Raw genomic sequence first — 27,686 nt, 5'->3', positions numbered from 1 at the left:
TAGAGACTCTTACAATTTCTGATGAATGAGTGAATTAAATAAGGAATCTGTAGTTGCCTTTATATGAAAGTCTTGTATACAAAGAAAAATGATTTACCTTCCATAATTCTAGAGTTGAGTAAAACTGGTTTTATTCAATTAACCGGAGCATTAAAGAATCAAAAACATTTAATAAATCTCATTAACTCTCCACCCAGTCTGAAGTAAGAATTCCAGGGAATATATAGAAGTGCTAATGTGATTATTTATCCATATAAAAATAAATGGCATAGTTTAACTGAAGGCAGTGTCTGTTTGGTACTTAAACTTTTTCAAGGAAACTGAAATAAAGTTATATTCAGGACTAGAAAGGAAAATGCAAACAAAATAATATTTTATAATCAGTGTCTGCCTGGGTCACCAAAAATCAGCAACTAAAATGACAAATTCAATTTGGCAGGCAGAGGTGTGGCTATGACAAAAAAAAAAAAAAAAAAAAAGTTAAAGAAGAATGGGACACAACCTTAAAAAAAAAAAACCCACCAGGAAGTTTTATTTCTGGTTTTACACAAAAAACTATTGCAACTGAATGTATAAAGCTAGGATACCAGGCATTTATGCAGAATTGTCTATTTTATAAACTGTGTTTGAGAGACATACACCTTTATAAAAGGTAATAGGCAGGGGCCTACTTCAGAAAAATTAAAGGTGGGGAAGGTAAAGTTGTGTTGGCATATAGAACATTATAAGAAGTGGAGCACACATTAGCAAGTGCATGTTAGCAAGCTAGGCTCCGGTAATAGGTATCAGCTCGAAAGAAATGGGGAGCAATATTGAGCATTCTCTATTTGCCATGGACTAACAGATTATTTTCTAAACTTTATTTGCCCAAATGCTGAGAAATAATGAGAAAGTTGTCTTTATTGATATTGAAGTCTAAGGAACTTTCAGGTACAGACTGGGAGATGGGGGGGAGGAGGGGGAAGCAAACTCACCATGCTAGAGGGGAGAAGGTAGAAGAGAAAGACACTGCCAAAAGAAAGAAACTCTTACAGAATGCTCTCTCAAATGTTCGATTCAGCCAAGAACATACAAATACATTGACTACGAGATTAATTTTTACCTTAATGATCATCATCTTGATTCTTCCAAGCTTGTACACTAGCTGCCAACTGCAAATTACAAGAACAGAATCCACATCCAGGAGAGATATTTTTATCCTTCAAGGAGGACTGTTTTCTCATTGTCTCCCTTAGTGGGATTTCCACAGAGGATCAGCAGCTTGAAAATCTCAATTGGGGCTTCAAAGAAACAGTGCATCACCTGGCCAGCCTGGTCACACCTCTTCCCCAAAAAAACCAAACAAGGTAGCACTAGCGCTGTACTGGCAAGTTCTGTGGCAAGAGAAGAGTTACTAGCAAAGCAGAAGTTCCAGACGCTTTGACCACTACAGACTCTCCTCTGGGCAGACTTTTCACATGGCTTCTTGTGGGGCTCAAGGTACTCTAACTTCACCTAGGACTGAATCTAACCAGATCTGTACATTGTCTGTAGACAGTGATTGTGTATCCACACTAGGAAAAAACCTAGCTTTTGTTTTTAATCATGTGTTTGCTAACAGATAAGATTCTAGTGACAAGGCAGTGTGTGAGTTCTCGCAGATGTTAACAGATTGAGGTAAACCACTAGGATATTTGTAAAACCACAAACGGTCTTTTCCACATTAGGATTTTATCATATATCAGCTAATATGATAAAATAAAACCCACATCTTTTCTCCTCATGAAGACCAGGCCTGAGTGGACATTTCTAACCTGATTTGGAATGGTATGCCAAGTTTTGTCTTAATATATCCAGTCACCAAGCTCTCTCCCACAATCTCTTAAGCAAACTAATGTTGTATTATAAGTCATTTAGAATGTGGGGAAAGTTTGTAAATACTGAAAGACCATTAGTGCTTTAAATCAGAATATATTTTAGTACTGTTAGAACAACTGCATGCATATGAATGGTTTTCCTATTTTTTTTTCTACTGCTCTCCAACGTACGGAAGACAACTTTGTTTATTCTGTATTGAATTAAGTTTCACTGAGTTAGCTGAGGTATCCATTCTCTGCTTGGAAAGTTACTTGAGAAACAAAGAAAAATGTAGCTATTTTTCTTTCAATGAAAGGCAAAACTCAAAAAGGTTCTTCTGACCGTCAAGCTGGGTGCCAGTTACTGATAATTATGATGGGGACATCTACTAAGAATCCAACTCATTCCTAAAAGAACCAAAGTTTCATACCTAAAACTATGAGATAGTTACTCACCTGCTGAATTATTTTGGAATCTTTTTGAAAGTTTTCTCTAGGAGGGACTTTTCCAAATAATTTCCAGCCAGGAGCACTGTGGAGAGCAGGTTTGAGTTCCTTTGTCCTTTTGGTGAAAAAGTTTCTGGGGGGGGGGAAAAAAAATCCTTTTAAATTACAGGCATCTTACAATACTAAAGTTTGTCTCAGTTTTAGATTTGTTTTAGCCCAATATATCTTTGTAGAGACTTAATGTTCAGCAGAGCAAATATTGTTTGTATACTACCTTTATTTTCTCTTGTTCTTTAAAAAAATGTGAATAATGTATAAAATAAGAATTGTCACGTGCTATTGAAATAAATATCCAACTGTTTTCAATAATTGCTTTTGAGATGATACACTGCTGGATAGTTTTCTTTTTTAATGTTTGACAGTTGTAACTCAACAGGAATAAATGGCTAGAGCATTAAATATCAGAGCATCTACAGGATATGGAGGACTCACCTATTTTTTAGGAGTTCAGAATATTGTGTATCTAGTTTGTGTCTTTGCAGTGATAGTATGTTTAAAAAAAATAATATTTAATCATTGAGCCAAGGATGGTAAATTTAAATCTGTGTGTTAAATAAATCAGCCGGAAAGTGATTTAAAAAAAAAGTCTTCCTAGTCCAAAATACTAGACACATTGGTACTATAATATACATAATTCCACTGATTAAACATAAACCAGGACATTTCCAAAAAATTATGTTGTGATATAGAGCACTGCATACCAAGAAGTTTTAATTTCAGAATATTTGTGGTGGAACTCGTCTCCAAGTATTAAATTTCAGCCTGTAACAACTCAGCACTCTCCTATATGGGGGATATAGCTTGTTCAGGAAGGACAGGCAGGATGTCCTGCATTATACATCAAGTCTATACACACTTGTTCCGAGGTCCACAAGGAGGTGATAGGCTGACCAGTTGAAAAATCTATGGATAAAGAAAGAGGTGGGGGGGGGCCAAAAAGGAGTGATGTCATCATAAGGTCTACTATACACCATCATATCAGGAAGAAGAGGTGGATGAGGCATTTCTAGAACAAAAAAGATCCAAAAAAACAGACCTAGTAGTAATGTGGGACTAACTATCCAGACATCTGTTGGAAAACTAATATGGCAAATCACAAAATTTCTAATAAGTTTTTAGAATGTATAAGGGACAACTTTTTATTTCAGAAAGTGGAGATAGTCATTTTCAGCTAGTTTCTACCCAAGAGGGAGAAATTGGTAAGGAAACTCAAGGTTGAAGGCAACCTGGGGGATCATAAAATGGAAGGAGTGTAAGCAACAGAATAAAGACAATGGATTTCAAAAAAAGCAGACAACTCAGAACTAACAGGGATAAGGTCCCAGGGAAGGGCAATTTAATGGAAAAAGGAGTTCAGGAGAGCTGGCAGTTTCTTAAGGAGGCAATGTTTAAGGCACAACCACTGCAGGCAATCCCAATGTGAAGGAAAGATCAGAAGAAGAGTAAGAGCCCAACTATGGCACCATCAGGAGCTCTTTAATGACCTGAAAATCAAAAAAAGCCTAAAAGAAAGTGGAAACAGACAAATTGCTAAGGAGGAATACAAAAGACAAAAATTAAAAAAAGTAGCCTCATATTACTAAATAAGATACAAAATATAGATGCCCAGTGATATCCAATTCCGATTTCAGCACCCCATTTTCACATTCCGATTTTCTTTAAAAACATACACAGTTAAGCTAGGAAGCTAACTCTGTCCATTGATAAAATTTCTTTTGGAAAAAAAAAATCTCTGCAATTATAGATGTGCACTATGGGGAAACGTGTACATTCCTTTCCCCATTGTGATATATTCCAACTTTTCAAAAAGAAAAAGAAAAAAAAACAGGCCTACAAACAGCTCAGCTTGGCAAATTAAAAATAAAGCAGTGACTGAGAAAACCTCACTCACTTAGCATATGCCCAATAAGCACATCCTAGGTACTAGTGTAATATAAATGAATAATGTTTAAAGTTTTTCAGCAGAGCTCAGTGAAACCAATTCACCGATGTCTCTACATGCTTGTCTTGCCTGATCAAGCGATTGTGAAGTGGCAAGGACTCCTACTAGAATTTGCACAAACAGAAATGATAAAGGTTTCATTGAAACATAGCAAAATATTAAAGCCACCAAAATCTGCATAAGCTTAGCATCAGGAACAGAAGAGAAATTCAGGTTTGAAAAGAACAGCTAAGTCAATTCTATAATTTTAGAAGGTTTGACAGTTTTCATTCTTAAAGTTCTAAAAGTTAGAAAAACGTTTCCAGAATTTCCATTGTGAAGTTGACGGCCTAAGGCAGACTGCCAAAAAAAAAAAAAAAAGTGTCTTTAGGAAAAAAGTGTCATCAGCATCACTCCCAGCTTCACTCAAAAATTACCTCAGTATGGTGTGAGCTGCCCAGTGTAGTAGAGACACTCACATTTAACACAGTTTAAAAAAAAAAAAAAAAAGTAATAAAGCACATGAAAATGAGACAGCAACATTAATCCAAGATTAAGTCAGCACAGTCAATGTAGTTTAGGGCTTATCTACGCTGCCCCACAGTTTAGACTGCTAGGGCATATACAGCAGTGTGCACCGAAGCGTTGCATTGTCATTCCTCCCCTCCCCGGATCTTGCAGATGCAAACAAACAGGTTCCTAGTCTGCATTAATGCAAATTAGGAGCCTTTTAGTTTGCACTTGCAGTATCCACACAGGGGGAGTTTCAATGCTGCACTTCAGTGCACATGGCTATACACTCCCCCAGTCATCCAAACTGCGAGATATCAACTGTAGACATAGCCTAGTCAGAAGAGGCAAGAAAAGCAAGAGTTAAGGTTCAAACAGCAACACTAACTATTGCACAGACTGTACCTTTCACAGCACAACAGTAATATTTAAGGAGAAAAACAGAAAATACCAGTGTTGTGGAACAGTTCTGCTATTGAAGTTTAGCTATGTTAGTTAACCTTTTTATTTAATTAATAGTTTCCAATTTGGAAAAAATTCTGAAGTAGTAATGTTATAAGATTTGCCATGGTCCATCTTTAACAGGTTTTCTTCAAAGCACAATTTAAAAGGCTCGGATATCCTACCCTAAACAAAATGGTCTTTCCTGACATTCAACTATTCAGAAGTTAAAGACAGGCAGAAGGAAGCTGCTGTACTATAGTAGCAACAATTTCAGTTTTGATTGCCATCTCTTATTACTTACTGTTAGAGAAGTTGCTCTGCTGCACAGTAAGACACCTTGAATTACTTCTTCGTAAAAATCTTAAATTCATCACTATGAAGTTTTATTCCAGATGACAATTACTTCTTCCACTCCAAAACAAACCACCCTCTCCTAAATTTAAAATGGTTGTGTTGACTCACCCTTGATCCCAGCAAAAATGTAAGATCAGCACTTCTCAGTACTGTATGCAATATTTTTTCCAGTCTTTCCTGCCCCTTTTGATAAGACTCTTGTCCACAAACTTTGTTAAAGGCCATTCAAACTTTTGTGACATGGATTAGAAAACCTAAGAATGCGTGTACAGCTTTAAATAAGGTTTCCTTCATCAGCCAGTGTATAAAAGAATTAAGTCTAAATGGACAGATGTGTCTGAATGGAAGTTATAAGCCTTCTAAGGAGTAACTAACAAGGTCATTTTAGGGCACATATGATCAGAGGTGTGTCTGCAACCATTTCTAGCCTCAGATCAGTTGCTGTTTAGAATGATTACAGGGCCAGTGATATGTAGGTGCTCTGCACAAATTTTCATAGATTTACATTATATAACTCCAGCATTTTCAGATTTTTTTTCAAATCAGTGTTCACCTAACCTGTTTCAGGGTTGAAAGTAAACCAGCTTTCCCAGTTCCTTGGTTCAGTTTCTCAAGGCACTTATGTGCTGGCCTCCAAGTGTACAGCACAACACTAGTTCTCTGTATAAAATACTTGCATTTTGAATAGCTTATAAACTTTATATGGTTACTTTGTGCAATGTATTTTTGACTGGCTCTTTAGAAGACACTTTTTTTTTTTGGAGCGTACAGCTAGCTAGAAAACCTTGTACTGTTAAATTTAGCAAGTTTCAGTTAGAGTGGGATTTTAATAATGCGTGTACCTTTGAATGAGAATTTTGTTTAGTTTTATCCATGGGTTTTACTTATTTTTAGTTGGATACATTTCCTTCTAGCTTGACTGAATTTATATTAGTGTCCTGAAAATATCCTTTACAATTTGCCCCGATAGAAATACAAGTATGCTACACAGTTACTGCATACAAGTACCTGCATTCTACTTGTGAAAAACTACAACTCCTGTCTTCTACTTAAGACGGTCCACCTATTAACTTTCTAATCTGTTTTAAAACTGCATTTTAAACTATCACATTAATCATTAACAAGAAACCCTGTACAGTGCGTGTCCAAACAGCATATTTTCTGTGTCACAACCATGTTTGTGCACCTGTACCCACACTATCTAACCTGTTTGTATCACAGTGCACTCTGAAAAAATCAGCAGAAGCTAGTCCAGTGGGGGACATAACATCTGGAGGTCATCATACAGAGCAGCATCTGGGGCACCACAAACATTAAAGGGAAGATGGACAAGCCAAACTGGTCACAGGATGTCTTAGTTAAATGCCAAAAACAAGTGTGTTGAACCAGTTACAAGAAGACAGCTACGTGCCAGCATAGGGTTTGGTAAGAGAAACATTTAGCCAGGCACTGCTCCCAGAGTTTTAACTATGTTTAGAGCTGGCCACATTAGTAACTAAATTACAAAGTTAGTGGGAGATGAAGTTTTAACAAAGCCAAAATATTCATGGTAAGTAAGCCTGAAAGACAAAACTAGAAACAGAAAACTTGCACCAGGCATAGAAGGGGAAAAACCTACACTATTCGACTGACCCTTTTGCTGAGCTTAGAAAAGGTGTTCCTGCGGAAGGATCTAGTTTCTCCCTTTTCTTTGAACAGTTGAGAATCATGTGAGTGATTTACTAATCAATGAATAGGTCCACCACAAGAGGAAGATTAGAAATTCTGCTCGTTTATGGTGTAGTAGCAAAAGCTTTGACATTCTGCTCAGTGCTATGAATTAATTACAAGAATGAGATCTTCCACAGTGCTCTGGATTGTTTACAAGGCGGAGATAAGTGTATTAAAACATTTCCTACTGAATGATATTTTTTTATATATATATATATATATATATATATATATATATATATATATATATATATATATATATATATATATATAGAGAGAGAGAGAGAGAGAGAGAGAGAGAGAGAGAGAGAGAGAGAGAGAGAGAGAGAGACACACACACACACACACACACACACACACACACACCCATTTTACATAGCATGCCCTGATGTTGGAAAATGTAAACAGTAGCACCAGATAATGAAACTTGCAGGAGTACATGATGACGACATTTCCTTACCTCACTACAATCTCTTCTCTTTTCACATTAAGTTCCAGCTCTTTGGCCACATCCGCAAAGTTCTGCATTGCTCCACTTATTTTACAGCTTAGTTTTTATTCCCCACACTCAAGACCTTCTAATGATTTATGCTCAACCTAATTCTCTCTCCTTTGTGTGCCCTTATTTCCTCCGGCTGCTCATTACTTCATACCTTTTTCACATGGTCACCAGCATTCTCTCTTTGTAGGCAACAGCATCTCTTTCAAATATCTCCTGAAGTATTTTTCATTTATTCTCATATTTGTTCCCACCTTCATGCCTGATTTGTATTGCAGTTTACAGTCAGTTGGAAGTGTCTCAAAGCAGGGATCATCTCACTTGTAATTTAAGAGAATCACAGCCAAAAATGTCTACTTTAAAAAAAAAAAAAAAAAACCTTCTAGTGCAGGATCTTCACATGAAGTTGTATCCAATCTGTTGGAGACAAGAGACACATCTCCCAAAGTGACATCCGGAAACTTTTCCATGTACTATGGATACCTTTGAGAGATTAGAAATCTGACATACAGATCTCCAATATTGACATTCACCAGTTTTGTTCATTTCCCCAACTGCCTGAACTGCCAAAAAAATAAAGTGTCACTATAACAGTGCAGTCCGTTAGCTATATAGTAGTAGCTGAAATTGAGCACAATGATGAGCCAGATTTTCCAGACGTAGGTATGCAAGAACATACAGCTTTGTGGATGGTTTGGGAAATAGAGGAACAGATTTTAGGTCAGGGACTTTGCTGGGAATCACTTGGCCTTCATTTATACTAGGGAATACCACTGACACTACCCACCAACTCAGTTGCATCGCTGTTAGCGCCAGCAGAAGCTGTCATACAGACAAGATTCCAACAACTGTTAATATTTTACCACCAAGTCAAATAAAATTCCTTTTATGGGTCTCTAAAAACCTTCACATTTTAAGAAGTGATACAAGTGCCAGCAAGAAACAGTCAAACAGCAGCGTTATTTATACAAATAGGTGTGAACAGCCCTTTGCTGTCAAAGATTTTCCCAATATTTCATTTCTATAGACAGGTATTTCAAAATGGAATCCCACATGGTCTACAAACATCCCCAATTCCCCCGTATGACACGTCTACCTTGCTTTAGATATTCTTTACTACAATGAAGTTATAGTGTGTTAACAAGAAAGCCATATAGTAGAATCTCAGAGTTACAAACACCAGAGTTACGAACTGACCAGCCAACACCACATCTCATTTGGAACCGGAAGTATGCAATCAGGCAGTAGCAGAGATTTATAAAAAACACCCCACTGTTCAGTACTGTGTTAAACATAAGCTACTAAATTATAAAGGGAAAGCAGCATTTTCCTTCTGCATAGTAAAGTTTCAAAGCTGTACTGAGTCAATGTTCAGTTGTAAACTTTTAAAAGAACAACCATAACGTTTTGTTCAAAGTTATGAACATTTCAGAGTTGCAAAGCATCTCCACTCCTGAGTTGTTCATAACTTTGAGGTATTAACTCATGCAATAGCCTTTGTTTGCCTTTTGAATACCAATTTCAAATGCAGTATTGAAGTTGTACAATTTACTTTTATGTAGTATAGTCTATGTTGTTTAGTGTATTTCAGTTTTTCCTTAGAAATATATCTGGTCAGTAAATACTCAAATTTCAAATCGCATGGGTAGATTCAAAGCTAGAATTTTTTAATCTGTCAGTACCGAGTAGCAGTTAATTTAACTGTTTCATCTATTATGAACCAGCTTGAGGTATAAGTACAAGATTCACTATTTTTAGAAGCCAATATATTTTCTGTTCTGATGTGCTCATTTAAATCATGATTAAAATTGGTGACTTAATCACCGATTTAAAATCAGTCCACCCTGACTCAGGGTATATACTTCATCACAAGCTAAGTTAGATAGGCTTTACACACACACACACACACACACTTTATAGGTTCAGTTCAGTTCCAGACTTAGATTCTCTTAGGATACATCCATATTAAGATAAAAATATGTGCTCTTATCTCAGGTTAGCTAGCATGTGTAACTAACTGAGGTAAACTCTTAGCGAAGACAAGACAGTTAATATAGTTTTCACATATGTTAGCAGGTTGAACTGAACATTGTTCCCAGTATGTGCAAGTAGTTTTAATAATTCCTTTCTCCGTAAGTTACCTTGCATTTGCCTACACTGAATTTCATCTGCCACTGTTGCCCAATCACCTAGCTTTGCTAGATCCTTATGAAGTTTCTCAAAATCCTATTTAGCCCTCACTAATCTAAAATTAAGTCATCTTCAGATTTTTCCACCTCATTTTTCCATCCCCTTTTTCCAGAACAATAAATATATTAAAACAATACAGTCAACTTAAATTTCTGTATGGAAACAGTTTACATATTATTGTTAAAAAATACCTCCAAGGAAGTTTTCTGTTTTACTTTTTGCACATGATAGCATCTTAGTCAGTTTCTCCTGTTTGAGTCAGTCTTCCAAACTTAAACAAAGGGAACTGGCAAGAAAAATGTGATTTTGAAGCTACAAGAATTGGCCAGGGATAGCAAAAGGCAAGTATAGTAACAAACCGCTTCTTAATCATTTTCTTTAAATTAACCATCCCAACATCTGACCGAGATGAAAGGGACAGCTAGCAGAAGCTTAACCTATACAGGCTAGAGAAGATGCAATTAGGAAGAGTAAAATGCTTGTATCATCACAGCATCCTCTACTAAGCAAATGTGTCCACAGATCAAGTCAGTGGCAGCCTTCTTACACCAGAGAAAGGTTAGGAGACTGAACTCCATCCTGTCAGAGGTTTTGGCCATTGTGATCCATGCCTTCATGAGCTCAGAGCAGGATGTGCAACAAAAAGGTAAAGGATATATAGAGCTAAGTTTCATCTATATGTTACTGATAGTCTACTGATAGAAACTAATTACTACACATACACCCTTCCCAGCTTCATGAACATGCTAAGAAGAAAACAGAGCCCTGTGCAACTCCACAGGTGAACACTCTGCTGACCTGCAGAATCCATTAAGTTCCAAGGTGGATAAAATCTCTCTTTTCAAATTGGATTTTAAAATTTCACATCATGATTTAAGTTAAGTCAGATTTACATATTAGTTGTTTGCTTTCTTCCCATTTTATAATCTTAAATTGGGAAAAATGGACGTTTTGTACTAGCTTCTTTAAATACTTTCCTAATAGTTAGAATTTCAAATTTTACAGAGACTTTTTTTTTTTTTTTAAAGAGACTTCATACTTAAAATGTTCATCTGCTGAAAAACAGTTATACAGACCTTCGTTAACATCATTTCTATGGGACCACCACAAAATTCAAACATAAAACTGGAAAGTATATAACCTAAACTATATTTGCAACGCACACCAATTTCCAGTATGTTGAAGTTCCACAAGTCACAAAAGCAGAATTGCTTCGATTGAGCTATAATCCATTAGGGTCTGCGACTTGAGATCAATGGCACCTCATTCCTACATCACTTGGGAGCAAAATAGTCAAAGAAGAAATTCACAACAACTACTAGCATATTTAAAATCTAAAACCTTTGCTATTAACAATAAAGCAATTTTGTTTTGAACAAAAATGTGTCAAAAAAATTTATGAAAAATACAATTTTAGCCATTCATGATCCCAACACTTTGTGCATGAGTAACTTTACTCAGATGAATGGTCCTATTGACTCATTCATAATTACGTACCTGCATATGCGTATGCAGGAACAGGGCCTTAATTTTCAAATATATTGTTTTTGCTTAGAGCAGCTTTGTAAGTTCTGATACCCTACTAGTAGTAGCATTTTAAAAGGCAATTATAATTTAGTTCATTATATATTTTAATTAGGGCTGCCAAGAGATTAAAATAATGAATCGGGATTAATTGCACTGTTAAACAATAATAGAATACCATTTAAGTATTTTTGGATGTTTTCTACATTTTCAAATATATTGATTTAAAATTACAACCCAGAATACAAAGTGTACAATGCTCACTTTATATTTTTTTATTACAAATATTTGCCGATCTAATCTGTAAAAAACAAAATTGTATTTTTCAATTCATCTAACACAAGTACTGTAGTGCAATCTCTATCATGAAAGTTGAACTTACAAATATAGAATTATATTAAAAAAAATAACTGCATTCAAAAACAAAACAATGCAAAAAACTTTAGAGCCTACAAGTCCACGCAGTCCTACTTCTTGTTCAGCCAATCGCTCAGACAAAGAAGTTTGTTTACATTTGCAGGAGATAATGCTGCCCGCTTCTTGTTCACTATGTCACCTGAAAGTGAGAATAGGTGTTCTCATAGCACTGTTGTAACCAACGTCACAAGATATTTACATGTCAGATGCGCTAGAGTGTCATATGTCCCTTCATGCTTCAACCACCATTCCAGAAGACATGCATCCATGCTGATAACGGGCTCTGCTTGATAACAATCCAAAGCACAGCAGACGGACGCATATTAATTTTCATCATCCAAGTCAGATGCCACCAGCAGAACACTAATTTTCTTTTTTTGGTGGTTTGGGTTCTGAGGTTTCTGCAACAGAGAGTGTTACTCTTTTCAGATGTCTGAAAAAATCCTCCACACCTCGTCCCGATCAGATTTTGGAAGGCACTTCAGATTCTTAAACCTAGGGTCGAGTGCTGTAGTTAGTTTTAGAAATCTCACGTTGGTACCTTCTTTGCGTTTTGTCAAATCTGCAAGGAAAGCGTTCTTAAAATGAACATGTGCCGAGTCATCATCCGAGACTACTATAACATGAAACGTATGGCAAAAAGTGGGTAAAATAGAGCCAAAGACATACAATTCTCCCCCAAGGAGTTCAGTCACAAATTTCATTAAAGCATTATTTTTTAATGAGCATCATCAGCATGGAAGCATGTCCTCTGGAATGGTGGCCAAAGAATGAAGGGGCATACGAATGTGTAGCCTAACTGGCACATAAATACCTTGCAATGCCGGCTACAAAAGTCCCGTGCGAACAACTGTTCTCACTTTCTGGTGACATTGTAAATAAGAAACAAGCAGCAATACTTCCCATAAATGTAAACAAACTTGTTTGTCTTAGCAATTTGCTGAACAAGAAGTAGGACTGAGTGGATTTGTAAAGTTTTGTATTGTTCTGTTTTTGAGTGCAGTTATGTAACATACAAATGTAGAATTTTTTGTAAGTTGCACTTTCACGATAAAGATTTCACTACAGTACTTGTATGAGGTGAATTAAAAATACTATTTCTTTTATCATTTTTACAGTGCAAATATTTGTAATCAAAAATATAAAGCAAGCATTGTACATTTTGTATTCTGTGTTGTAACTGAAATCAATATAGTTGAAAATGGAGAAAACATCCACAAATATTTAATACATTTCAATTGGTATTCTATTGTTTAACAGTGCAATTAATTTTTTTAATCGCAGTTATTTTTGAGTTAATCACGTGAGTTAACTGAGATCTAATCGACAGCCCTAATTTTAATCTAAAGCATCAAATTTTGAAAGCTTCAACTTGGTTTACATGAATGATTTAAAGAAAGGGATTTGAATCATGATCATTTAGGGTGCTCCTCTCTGTTAAATTCTGAAGCACGTACCTTGGATCTTAAATGAGGAAGTTCTCATGGTTGATTTCAAAATAAGCTTGTAAAGTTTCCAACTGACTGAGCAATGTTCAGAGGCATTTTTAAATTAAGATAAAACTTTGAAATGGATCACTGCTTTGCAGTGCTAGTCTAAGTATAGTTATTTCTAATGCAGCTACGTGTCGAACACAAGAATTACTAAAAGAGCAGTCAATTTTCCTTATCTGAATAAATATGGACAACTAATTTTGCATGTTTACACACAAAAAGTTAATACCTTATATGAGGCAGAAATTCAACTGTGGTTAAGATTTGAGAAATCCTCATCTAGTAAGTATCATAACTCAAACAGATGAGGATACTATCCAATTATACCATTTTGTATTTTTATATCCATTGTATTTGGTGTTTATATATTATTTTGTAACACCAGATGTCAAAATGCATGAACTGTATATTTTTACTACCAAAAACTGTGTCTCAAATGTACAAGATAAAAATACAACTTGAGTCAGATAAGGATCCATTTATCAAGACTAAAAGCATGCCCTATTTTATGCAGATTTATATTCTTGCCTAGCTTGAGGTACTCGGTCATTCACAAACTCAGTTGCCAATATTTCCAGGATATGCAGAGTCAGACTGCGGCTTATTAGGGGACAGGAGTTTCCCCTAATGTTATATACTTTCAGGCAAAGTAAGTTCCAAGTTTTGAATCATCTGGCTCCCTAAATTCTACTTCATTTTGAAAATGTAGTAGAGTACACTTCAACTGTGCCTTCCACGTATGCACGCACGCACACACACACCCTTCCAACCCCACACATCCAACAAGACAACTTCAGGTCATGCAGACCTGCAATTTCTCTCTCATTTTTCCTTACAGCCTCACAAGAGTTTGCAGTTTTTAAGAGCCGAATTGTTATTATTGGGAGCAACACAACAGCTTAAAATTAAAAAAAAAAAATTGAATTAAAATTAAAAAAAAAAAAAATAAAAAAAATACAGCATGTTGAGAACAAATTCTATTACATCCTTGTTGTCTCACAAAGAATTATGATAATGGGTTATAGGAAAAATAGTGAAGTAAAAGCAAAAGCAACAAAATATTTGAATGTGGCCGAAGTTAACGACATATTTTTAAGGAGGTGAGTCTCACTGTTAAAACAATTTATTAAGCATATCAAATGTAACTCAACGCAATCTATAAATAATGTATCACTAAAAAGAAATAAGATCTTCCAGATAACCATCTACTAGCCTGCCAGGTTGACAGAAAGGATTTAAGATCTTAAAACAAACAAAACAAAAAAAATTAAGTTATGAATCAATTTTGTAAGCATTCGCACAGGGGCAGAGGGTGTGTCCTTGGATTGCATTTTGTGCAGAAATCAAGCTTTGGATCAGGAATTGGAATATCATTGCCTGTCAAGTATTGCAGATCTGTATTATGTGCCGTAATCCAAGAGTTATTTTGTTGCTTATACATGTCCAACCCCATATATTTTCTCAAAATTACTAATCATATGAAGGATTGGAGAGAGTGCATGATGGGATATATTTATATATCCAGTTCTGGGCACTATACCTTAGAAAGATCTGGCTAAATTGGAGGGAGTCCAGAGAAGAGCAACAAAAATGATTTCTAAAAGGTTTAGAAAACCTGACCTATGAGGACTGGTTAAAAAAAACTAAAGGAAGTACTTGTGGCACCTTAGAGACTAACAAATTTATTTAAGCATAAGCTTTCGTGAGCTACAGCTCACTTCATCGGAATGCATCCAATGAAGTGAGCTGTAGCTCACGAAAGCTTATGCTCAAATAAATTTGTTAGTCTCTAAGGTGCCACAAGTACTCCTTTTAGTTTTTGCGAATACAGACTAACACGGCTGCTACTTTGAAACCGGTTAAAAAACTGTGTATGTTTAGTCTGAGAAAAAATGAGTAAGGGGACGGGGGGCATATTCTTCATGTCCATTGAGGGTAGGACACAAAATACTGGGCTTAGTCTGCAGCAAGGGATATATAGTTTAGATGTTAGGGAAAGGTTTCTAATTATATGGGTAATTAAACTCTGGAATAGGCTTCCAAGACAGACTGTGGCATCCCCATCATTGCAGGTTTTTCAGAACAGGCTGAAGATATATCTGCCAGGTATGATCTAGGTTTACTTGGTCCTGATTCAGAACAGGGGGAAGGACTAGAAGACTTCGAGGTCCCTTCCAGTCCTACTTTTCTAGCATTCTGTAACTAACAGTACACTCAAGTCTCATACACAAAGGGACAAGCATTAGGAATTACATGCATTAATCCATACTTTAATAGCCTAAATATACTTTAAATCTAGGAATAAGTAACTGACTTCAATCTTTTTAAATGGTTATTATAAAGTTATACCTCTGTGTAACCTACTAAGATAAGACATTTGAAAAATCAGTGCATTTTAAGACCAACTCAGAACAAGATGTCCAATCCATGTTTATTATTTTCACTGGACTCAACGTAATCAGAAAACTTCACAAAGGTAAGTTTCTGGTTCATGATTTAGTTACTATCTTTAATTTTAAAAACTGAGAAAACAGAATAAGGAAATTCTTTTTCTTTGTGTTACCAAACTAGTGGCGCTGTGGTTCACGAGATGTTTGACACAGAAGGGATGGGAAAAAAAAAAAAAAAAAAGCTAAGCACAATAATGATTTCCAGAAGTCTTAACATATTTTAAGTAAAAAAGTGACGGAGATATACGTCCCAGCAAACTGGAAGAATGACTAATCTAGATGTATACAGCATATTTTCAAATATTTTTTGCTATTCAGTTTGCAAAGTGAGACTTCATGTCTGAGTACACAGATTTCCTATCACTATACAGAAACAAGATTTTAAATTTAGATCAATCAAAATAAAGCTATTCCAGCCTTGCCCACATTAATACAATTCAACACTTATTTCCCAAACCATCACGGTCTTCATCAAAGGAATCCAGTGTACAATAAAATTGCTCAGAAAAGGAGGTACTAGTTGAAATGGGCATATAGAAAGAAAACTGGGAATTGATATCTTTCCAGTTGTTTCTTGAAAGGCTGTCAAACCTTATAGTTTCAGAGATTAAGGATAATCAGAAGAGAAAGCTATAACAAGATACATTCCATATAGATAGCTAAATTTACATTACAGATGCAAGAGTCAGGAAAGGAAAGGTAAGGTTTAATCACATTTCTGGAGAATCCCTGCCTCGGTCAATCAACAGGCTGGTGCAGTCAATGAGGCAACCACAATTTATTTTTTATTGTCAATATATAATAAAAGGACCTGTGCCTTATCCATTACACATTGTTAAACCTGTACACGGAAGGCCTAAATTTGCTCTTTGGCAATTCTGAGTAAATCCACTATCTTCCTTACACTAATCTAACTACATAATCACGTTATTTACATAGAACGCCCTCCATAATTAAGTACACATATGGAATGGTGTGCAGTGAATTAAGAAAGGGTACATAGTAAGACCTATCTTACTATCTTACATCATCTGTGGTCCTCATTCTGGACAACAGTAGATTTTGGGTTTGCTTGGGATTTTTTAAACTATCACAGTAAATTTACTACATTTCATTACATGCCTTTGGTTCGCTTGCTGTACTACGTTCAACCAGTGCAGCTAGCTATGCAAGTAGCTATTAATAATTATAAAATATATACAGCCGAGAAGAATTACAAGGTATATGTGAAAACAATCTTAGCTTTCCCCACATCTGAAGTGTTTCACTTTGCTGCCTTAAGACAGACTGCAAAAAAGTATTTTAAAGGGAGTTTGTGCCCTTTTCTTCTTCATGATCTATAAATATGACCTGACTATCCTGCCTCTCTTCTCCTCCTCTCCACAATTTTTCTTGCATATTTCCAACCTGAGAAATATTAGGAACATGTCCGGTCTTCCCATAAAGTTATCCAGCAAAACTGGGAAGGAGGGGGCGAGTGTCTCCGATTTTTATTATGAATCCACACCTTAATTAACAGACATTGGCTGATGAATCTTCAGCTCAAGTCCTACTCTTTGGAAAATTCTCATTAAACATCATTAGAAACAGATGTTATGTATACAAAAAACTAAAATTTATTTTCCCTTTCAACTGGTCAGCTCTCATTTCTTGAGCCACCAATTCCACTAGTTCTCTTGCTTATCCACGGTCTTTTAGGATGTAAGAGACCTGTATTTCTAATGTTAAACAGAAATGGCAAAATTCTTAAATATTGAAGTCTTCTTTATACATCACAAAACAACACGAAGCCAAACAGTTTTTCCCCTCCCTTTGCAAGTCAAGTGTAAGTTACAGAAGATTTTGTATAAAATTCCTTAAATTGGTTGGTGTGTTTTGTTGTCCTGTCCTCCCCTCCCCTCTAAGAAAACAAAAATTCCATCAACAGAACAGCATGTCTTGCATATGGCGCACACTTAATGCTTGGATCTTACTGAATGAAGCAATTTTTGGTAAGACAACCAGTTAAGCAAAGACACAGCTGCTGTCAGACTTGCCTGGAACCTAGATGAACTGGTAGGGGAAGAGCTGACTGATGGTAGAATGAGTCTCAGAAGTCACTGAAGGATGCACAGTGTCAGGCCCTACCTCCCATCATCAGGCCTAGTAGTCAGAGTGGAGGGCAAAGCCTGACGTAGGGTCGGGACTGAACAGAGGACAGCACTGGAACGTAGATCCGGGGACGGGACGGGGATCAGAACCAAAATCAGAGTCTGTAGACAAGTCAAAATAGTACTGTAGATGGAGCCCAGGTGCAGGCCAGAGGTCAAAGCCAGGTGGTTAGAGACCAAGGAGGTCAGGAAGTGGAGGCAAGGCTGGAGCAAGGTCAGAGCAAGGCAAGGACAAGACTGGAACAGGGCTCAGGCAAGGCTGAGGCAGGAAGAGGAACAGAAGCCGGCTGGGAGTAGAGTCTGATCTGCTGCATTGCAGTGTGAGGGTTCCTGGCCAGTAGCGCTGTTGTATTGGGGAAATACCTGATCTGACCCAGGCTCCACTGAGAGATAGGCTGCTGTCACATGTCTGAAGGCTGAGAACCTGAAGGCTCTTTGTGAATGGTAAGTTAGTGCAGCTGGGTTGTTGCACAATACCTGAGTGGCGACTCATGACAGCTCAGTTGGAGGGACACCTATTGAGTTTCTGCACATAACAGCCCCTGTTGGTGGGGCGGCTGAGCGAGCAGCCCTGCTTTGGCTGCAGGTTTGCCTCACAGACAGAAGGACTGTGATATTGCACTAGGATGAATCACTGAACCAAGACTAGCACTCAAGTTGCTAGTCTACATCAGCACTGAAGTCAGAAAACTGAACCAGCTATAACCTGCTCAGGGCTTGTCAACACAGTACATTAGAGTACACCAGCTGGGGTGTAATTTCTAGTGCATACCAGCATGTCGCACCGCAACTGCCCATATGGGCTCTGCTGGCATGCACTAACAGTTCTTTTCTGTGCTTTTATGGAATTTTTAGTACATGCTAGCAGGGACCACATGGGCAGTTAGTGAGCAACACATGTAGAGCACACTAGAATTTATACCATACTAATGCACACTAACACTGTGTAGATAAGTCCTCAAAGTTACTATAGTTGTAACACTTAGAACTAATGAAAAGTATTACAAGCACTTATGGGTAGATCAGAGGTCTCAAACACGCAGCCCACATGTGGCCTGTGGGGTTATTTCCTGCGGGCCGCCAAGCTCCCATCCCCCCCTGCTCTCTCTCCCCCCAGGTCGCCATGTCCCTGCTCCTCTGCCTACCTCCAGGCGCTTCCCACTGCCAAACAGCTGTTTGGTGGCACTTAACACTTTTCAAGAGGGAGGGGGCAGGAGCGGGAAGCCACATGCTCAGGGAGGCAGCGGGGCAGGGGCGGGAATTTTGGGAAGGAGTGGCACCTCATGGAAGGGGTGGAGTGGGGGTGGGGCCGGGGGGTGTCAGTGATGCAGTCTCGGGTCGATGTACTAGTCCTCATGTGGCCTTGTGGTGATTAGAGTTTGAGATCCCTGGGGTAGATAGTGTTTTATCAGTTTGAACCAAGCTCTTAATGACAAGTATGCCTAGTACAGACCAGCCCTACAAATACTAGTTTGTTGATAGAGTACTGGAATATGTTGTAACCTTAAACTCAATCATGTATACCAAACATTACGGTTAAAAATGCTAAGAATTTAATAAGTACAGAAAAGAAAAATAAAGGGAAGGAAGATAAATCAAATATCCTCATCATTCACACGTGTACAACAGAGTTCTGGCTGTAGACTTAAATATGGAGATACTATACAGCAACTGCATAACTACGTTAATGTTTAATGATTTGACAGAAACACCTGGTGATCAGATGGGAAGAAAACATATGAAAAAGGCCCCATTAAAAAACTCAAAATACTGCCAGAGAACACATCACCAAAAGCAAAGGCAAAAAAAAGCCTAAAAAAAAAATAAAAATAAAAGTAAGACTTAAAAAAAAAAAAAAAAAAAAAAGAAAAGGAGTACTTGTGGCACCTTAGAGACTAACAAATTTATCTGAGCATAAGCTTTCATGAGCTACAGCTCACTTCATTGGACAAAAGCTTATGCTCAAATAAATTTGTTAGTCTCTAAGATGCCACAAGTACTCCTTTTCTTTTTGCGAATACAGACTAACACAGCTGCTACTCTGAAACCAGACTTTTAAAAGTAGTTTTTCAATTTTTTTTTTCCCAGTTTTTCTTCTTTGAGCTATAAAGTGGCTGCAGTAAATGTATTAATGCAGTTCTAGTAACTTGTTCACATAAGTCTGTTAGAACTAGACAGAAGGGCCAAGAAATAATGGCAGAATAAGTTGATGTTCTAATTTTACTGTACATTACGTATGCCAAAAAAGCCTTCAAATTATTTTTGATTACAACTTTAAAATAAGCACGCTTTTTTGTCTTGTCTGCAAGTTTTAGCCCAGCTATACTCCAGGGGGAAATGTTATTTGAAGTTAACTACAATGATCACTGCAACAAAATTTGGGTCCAGTAGCTTTTTACCTTGATTCTCCAGGCAACTGGAATTCAGGCCAAATATTTGTAATTTAAGTGGACAGGTAGGTATGAGAATGGCTTTGTTGTTCATAAATCAATATTTGAGATGGAGAGAAATGTAAGAGCAACTGTTACATTCAAAATTTCTAAACAGATAGCTGAAGCTGCAAGGGAACTAGAATGAGCAGAAGCTAAAAAATGAAGCATAATTAAACTAGCAGTAGTGTTTAGATCACCTACATATTATTTTTCTGACAACTGATCTCTTTGTAGTTCCCCACCTGCTTATTAAGATCAACAATAGGAGCAAGATGGGAAGATAATCAGCTTTTGAGGTACAGCCTGCTGCTTGAGCCAGAGGAACATGTTTACAATGGAGTAAAGGACATGTAGGCTCAGGTGACTTTTCCACTAGTGATCCCCTTCTCTGCCCTGTGTCCCACCCAAACTAGCCTGGCACCATCTGCTACCCCACTCTAGAAAACACTACTTTAAAGTTTTTTCTTTGCAGGTACAACGATGACTCCCCAGCACTGTTTTATTTCAGTAATAATTGCAGAAGGTTGGGGAGGGGGGAGTGTTATTCTTTGGTTTGAGGGAGATTTGGGGAGGTGAGGGTAGAGGAAATTGCCACTACCTCTGGTGACCCACCAGTAGTTGGCTGATGAAGTTCACAAGACTGCTTATGAACCAGTCACAAAAAATACTTACAGTGCGTCTTGTTCTATTTTTATGTAACTGCCATAGTAACTGTTTATTAAAAACTAAACCATTCAGTTTACACCAGCAAGGACAATTCTTCACAAAGGTGAATTTTGGGAACAAGAAACTGAACCACATTCCATTAGATTTTACTTCTGCAAAATTAACATTAAAACATGCTATTCAAAAGAGCAGTAATGTAAAGATTGAGGGGGAAAAAATGAAAAGATGCAGGACAAAAAACATTTCACAGTTGTTAAGCTGTAAACTTGAGAATAAAATGGCAATCAAGTATCTTACCAACAATTGTCAGGTGGCTATAAAGTGAGGTAGTAAAATTGTTCTAGGGAAAGGAATAGTAGCCATGTGCATAACAGATACATGTTCTTGCACATATATTATACAGTTGCAAAACTTTTTAAAGAGTTCTAGATCCTAGAAAAAGCCATCACAAAACAATGGTTCCCAACCTTCTCGCTGGAGCCCTGGTATAGTTACTGCTGCCTGATCTCCATCAGTTTCCTTCTCTTGCCCTTTTACAGTTCATTCTTTGCCTTTTGGGGGAGGGGGGGGGCAGGGGAAGCATTGCTTGTTTTCATTCCCCTTCAGTTTTCCCTATTCACTGCTATGCTGCTAGAGCAGGGGGTTCCACTAGCATTGCTCAAAAATGATGTGAACAATGAGACAAGACACACACTTGGGCTAGTAGGCTACTGTCTCAGGCCACGTCTACAGTATGGGAACTCTACCAGCATAGCTACAGTGCCATACCTATGCTGGCATAACCCAACAGCGTAGACACAGCCTACACTAATGGAAGCGGTTTTTCTGTTGCCGTAAGAACACCACTTCTCCAAGCAATGGTAGCTTGGTTGACAGAAACATTCTTCTATCAAACTAGCTACGATTTGGGGTCTACAGTGAGGGTCAGAAAACTGTAGTCTCTCAGTGGTGCAGATTCTTCACACCCCCGAGCAACACAGCTATATCAACCTAAATTTAAAGCATAGACCAGGCCTCAGATTATAATTATGTACCACAAGAGCTACTGCCAGATCTAGGTACATTAAGGCTCAGTCTACACTTAAATTTAAGTTGACACAACTGTGTCACCACGGGGTAGGAAAAATCGACAACAAGCACTGCAGTTATGCCAACTCAGCTGCCAGTGCAGATGCAACTAGGTCAACATCAGAGTGTTTCCACCAACCTAACTACCATTGCTTGGGGAGGTGGTGTTCCTACACCCCATTTGTCACTGTACACTGCATCTACACTACAGGATTATACAGATGTAACTATATAGCAGTACAGTGCCTGTTGAGTAGACAAGGTCTAAGAGAAGGCAGGTAGCTTTCGAGAAGCTTTGGCCATAGCATCAGACACACACATTCAAGGTGGAGGCAGGTGAATCTGGGGACATGCAATTTTCCCTGCCCCACTGATCATCAGCTCTAACAAACCCCTCAATTACTATGGCTGGTAAACAGGAGGCCCACACCGCATGCTGGGGAAAAAATGGAAATAAAGATAGAACAAGAAAGATGGTGAAAACTTATTTTCAAGACAAAATGTAGCACTATCAACTAGATTTTACACAGATTGTTAGGCTTGAAACCAGGGTCCCAATCATCAGATGATCAAAATTCTCCCTCATTGGGCATTAGGTTTGATATTTAAGGGTTCGATTTAAGTTAATTTGTGACAGTCTAGGTTCTGACTATTGAAAGTAAAGAAGTGATTCTGTGATTAAGCACAGAGTTGTGTTCTGTTTGTAAGTTACAGCTGAAAAGTACTTACAAGGCAGTTTGAGTTCTAGCATACCTTCTTTATTGAATGTTTACCAAAAAGCCTGGAGGAAACACTTATTTCTGGCCTATTAGTATGGTCAGCTGCCTCTTTTGCGTTTAAATGCCTTCTACCAAAAAAAAACAAAACAAAAAAAAGCAGCTATGTTTTAAGACTAATTTTAAATACAACAGAAGATGGCAGAGTAAAGTAAGAAAATGAAAGAATCAGAGTTTTAACACAAAACTACAGAGGAAGAACAGAACAGAGAAGTGATTCTCCCTTCTATAAAAAGCACCTTCAGTGGAAATCAAGGCATGCATAATTGGGATTGTTTCCAAGCACAGCAACTTAAAGGTTTGGTACCAGCATCATTATGACTTCGTACTCATTGTAATACAATGATCTATTTACAAGAGTCACAAGAGACCCCATTGTCACTATTGAGGATTCACTCATAAGGCAACTTTAACAGTTCCAGACCAGTGCCTCTTAAAACAAAAATCAACTTCTGCAACATTTAAACGCTTTATATTAAAAAAAAAAAAAAAAAAAAAAAAGCAGAGGTGGGGGGGAGGGACTTCTAGCCCTTAAAGTTGCAAAGATAACCTACAACACGGAAAAGGAGCATACGGGCTTGTCTTACACAGAGCAGCAAGGGATCTGATTTCTAAAGCACATTAACTGGTCTGGGCAGACCCTGCTGGTACAAGCTAAAGGTTCCCTAATGTACTCTAACGCAGTGGGGTTTGAGCACTACATTAAAGCACACTAGGAAACTTTTACCACACAGCATCAGGATCTGCCCAGATCAGTTAGTACACTTTAGAAATCACACCCCCATAGTGCAAATTGCTGCTTCATGTGGGCAAGTTCTAAAATTATTGTTGTGCTGTCCTCTCAGAAAGTCTGTAGGCAGACCACTCCAATGTCTTTAGTAGTGCTTCTCCAAACTGCAGCAAAATGGAAACTTAGGTCTACACTAGAAAAGGTTTGCCAGTATAGCTAGTTTGCCAGTAAAATCTCCTAGAGTAGATGCAGCTTGTATAAGGAAAATAATGTTTTTGCCAGTACAGCTTAGACAGGTTCCCCAAGTAAAATAAGCTGTAATGGCAAAAGCACTTATGCCAGTATATAAGCGTATCTATATCAGGATGGTTTGCCAGAAAAGTAGCATTGGGACGAATAAAAGTCATCTTCCCCACACCCGACATCAGTATACTGGCGAAAGTTTGTAGCACAGACCTGGATTTAGCCTGGTCAGTCTTCACTGTTTCCCAGAAGACTACTCAGTGTTACTTGGCTACTACTCTGGAAAGCAACAAACAGCAAGAACTGGAGTTATTAATTTGGAGTACTCAAAAAATGAGGCAGGGGAGCATAGAGTACTGGAGACAAAAAATGACAAAAGCAAAGGAGGGACAGAGCAGAAACACCACACACTCCCATTGCAGTAGACAGGTAGACACCTCCCTCAATCCATTCTCAAAGCAGTCAGGAGGCTCTATGACAAACTCCAAATTTATCAGGCAGTTACTAGCTTGAAGATAACTCCAAAGCAGAATCCAGGGATAGCATCCACTAGGAATCCAAGCATCTTCCCCTTTCGCAGCAGCTGCAGCAAGGGAAAGTGCTTCTCACTTGGGCATTTTCTCTGCAGCGTGAAACTCATCTTTCCTATCAGTCTTCGGCTAGTGGGTTTACTCTATCTGATTTCTTGTAAGATTTCCAAACCTTGTGCGTGAGAAGACTGTATTAGTTAACTGGATGTAAGAGATTATATCTATCTTTTCTCTAAAATAAGTCTCAGGTATAAGTATATATAAAGGGGGCAGGGAGAGGGAACAAGAGAAAAAAGACAATATAGGGAAAGAATAACAGAAGAGAGAGTGTAGGTAAATAAGCATGATCTATTACAAGATATGCTGTGTCCATTGAGGCACATTAACCCCGCATTATACAGGAGAGACCCCAGAATTACACAGCTCTGCCTTTCAAAGATCTTTCCTTCAAATTTACTCCAAACAGGTTTAGCATTCAAGCTAGTTGGTGGCTTGTACAATTTTCCAAGCTCTGCTTATGAATGAAAAACCGCTGTTTCTTTATCACATTATCAATTAAGTCTCATAGCTCTTTGATTGAAAGTTACTGAGGAGCAGAGAACTATAACAGTCATAGTATTTTGACAGCAATTCTCCAACCCAGAAAAGTTTATTTTAATACCAAATATTCTCCAGAGACCTGTGGCTATTAAGTTAACATGGATCATGACATGTGATGCAGTCTTCAGTTTTGAAGTCAACAAACTCATGGTCTGGAGTTCTAAAACTCTCAAAGAGCTTGTCTATACTTACAGCATTGCATCTGCAACTGTAACACTTAGTGAAGATATTGTCTATGTTAATGCGAGAGCTTTCTCCCACCAGTGTAGGTACTTCACCTCCCCCAGAGCAGGTAGCTATGTCCACCAGGTCAGTGTAACTACATTGCCCAGGGGTCTGGATTTTCCACATCCCCCAGCAAGGTACTTTACACTACAAACATATGTCAGTTAAGAGGAGGGCTCAGTCTTCTTAAATTCCCTCCCAAGTGCACAGCCTCTCTCTGCCTGGCAGGTAGGGTGACCAAATAGCAAAGGTGAAAAAAAATAAGGAGAGGGGGTGCAGGGTAATAGGCACCTATATAAGAAAAAGCCCCCCCCCATCCAAATATCAGGACTATCCCAATAAAATCAGGACATCTGGTCACCCTACTGGCAGGGATAGGAGATACTTAAGTTCTGCACACAATCATCTACCATTGCTGGAAGTTAATACTAACACGTTGCATCTGACGAAGAGAGCTGTAGCTCAGGAAAGCTTATGCTCAAATAAATTTGTTAGTCTCTAGGTGCCACAAGTCCTCCTTTTCTTTTTGTGGATACAGACTAACACAGCTGCTACTCTGAAACCTAACATGATCAGTGTTACTGAAAATTACTGTTAGCTTTTAAGCATAAAGACCATTGGTCTTTATGCTTAAAAGATGAGTGAGGCAGGGTTGTTTTATGGGTTTTTTTTGGAGGGGGGAGGAGAGACCAGGGCACAGGTCCCAAAGCTAGTTTCGGGGAGCTTAGTGGAACAGGTAGGGCAACAGAGCATCGGGTCGCCTTGAGAGGATCTCTGCACAGACTAACGCTATTTTTGAAGTTTATTCCACCCACCATCAGCTCACTACTGTCCCTGCTCTCCCAGGCACCAGGGCAGTGTCCTTTTCTTCCCTCTCCCCAGCTAGGAGGGTCAGTATCGCTCCCGCCCCGGTAACACAGGGCTCCGGGGGAGGGGGAATCTCACCTTGTAATAAAGTCGGCGATGCCGCTGCTGCTGCCAGGGATAGCGATTCTCTTGGTTTTGTCCGTCGGCTCCTGGGGAGGGGCCGGGGAGGTGGCCGGCGTCCCCTCGTGTGGCTGGTGCTCCGGGGCGCTTCGGCGCCGGCTCACTTCGTAGGTGTTGCGGGAATTCAGGTTAATGTCTATGAAGCCCACAGGCGCCGGGAAAAGAGCTCCCGCCGCAGCAGCCCCGTCGCTACAGTCCCGGGGAGTCCGAACGCCGGCGGCGGCTTCTGTCGGGCTTCCAGTCCCAGCTCCGCTGAGGGCCGGCGGCGGCGAGGGGCTACCGACTGCCGCGCCACCCTCCGGATCGGGCCCCAAGCAGCAACTCCTCAGAGACTCCTCGAGGGCGGCCCCCGCCGGCAGGCTCGCCCGGCCCGCGCCGCCCCCCGGCTCCGGCTGGGGATCGGGGAGAAAGTGAGGGAAACCCCCATTGGGCAGTCTCGCTTCCTCCTCCTCGGGCCCCGGCTCGGTCCGCAAGGCCCAAGCAGGCGGCTCCTCCGGCGGCAGCAGGAAGCCGGCGTCCCCGTTGGTCATTCTCCCGTGGGGGCCCAGGACACAGGCGGCCCCGTTGGGGGGTCTCTCCGGGCAGAACTTACAGCCCAGCCCCGCAGGCGCCGTGGGACCGACCTTCCCGGCCAGGTACCGCTGCAGCAGCAGCTCCTGCCCCGAGCCGCCGCTCAAGCTCCGGCTTCGGCTCCCATCCCACTCCCCGTCTTCCTCCTCCTCCGCCTCCTCCTCCTCCGTCGCCTCATCCTGCCGGCCCGCGGGAAACAAGGCTGCGCTGCCCTGAGCTCCGGCATCGTCCGGCCCAACCATTTGCCGCCCCGCAGCCCCCGGGATGCCAGTGGCGCAGCTGGGGGTAGCGGGGGCGCACGAGCCCCCCCGGCGCAGCAGACCGGGGGGCGGGGGGGGGGGGGCGAGCGCGCGCTGCTCTTCACACCGGGAGCCGCAGCTACCGCTGGCTCCGCTCACTGCATCGGACGGCGGCCTGGGGCAGCCCGGCTCACGCAAGCGCACAACCGCAGCAGCCCCCCAGCCAAAGGCGCTTCCACCATAGAGAAGCAGGGTAGACCTACCTGGTCAACCCTGGAATATCCGGTATCATAGAGATGCCACCTAGATAGGATCCTCCTCATGGGAGGGGAAATCTCGGATTTCCTTTACCTCCTTACGCTCAGTTCCCCTTACCGTATTCTATCTAACACTCCCTCATTCACATGAGAAAACTGTTTCTGTGACGAAATTCCATCAAAACCTAGCCACACCAAGTTACCGTATTCCATCTGAAACCACCTCCTCTAAAAATCAGATCCCAGTAGCCAGAGGTGTAATTACTAATGGGTAACAGCAGCAGCACCCAGAGGCATGATTTAGACTACAGACTTCACTGGTGTCGGCCTGAACCATTTAGTTCCAATGTGCTGATGGC

General features: G+C 39.5%; 1 protein-coding gene across 6 annotated transcripts in view; it reads right to left on the bottom strand.

Annotated features, from left to right (window-relative positions):
- TBC1D12 (TBC1 domain family member 12) overlaps window positions 1–27,686 on the bottom strand; it is a 97,173-nt gene that overhangs the window by 65,377 nt on the left and 4,110 nt on the right. For 2 of the 6 annotated variants that reach the window (XM_038411124.1, XM_038411125.1), the window contains exon 2: window positions 2,292–2,415. In XM_038411124.1, coding sequence (XP_038267052.1) covers window positions 2,292–2,415 — 124 coding nt within the window. Of the gene's footprint in view, window positions 1–2,291; window positions 2,416–26,219; window positions 27,436–27,686 lie in introns of those variants that run through there. The other 4 variants (XM_043518741.1, XM_043518742.1, XM_038411120.2 and 1 more) reach the window with 4 other exon arrangements.

The sequence above is a fragment of the Dermochelys coriacea genome, chromosome 7 (assembly GCF_009764565.3).
Source record: "Dermochelys coriacea isolate rDerCor1 chromosome 7, rDerCor1.pri.v4, whole genome shotgun sequence".
NCBI classification, from domain to species: Eukaryota; Metazoa; Chordata; order Testudines; family Dermochelyidae; genus Dermochelys; species Dermochelys coriacea.
Note: the sequence above shows the minus strand (reverse complement) of the source record. Positions and strands in the feature narration are given on the sequence as shown.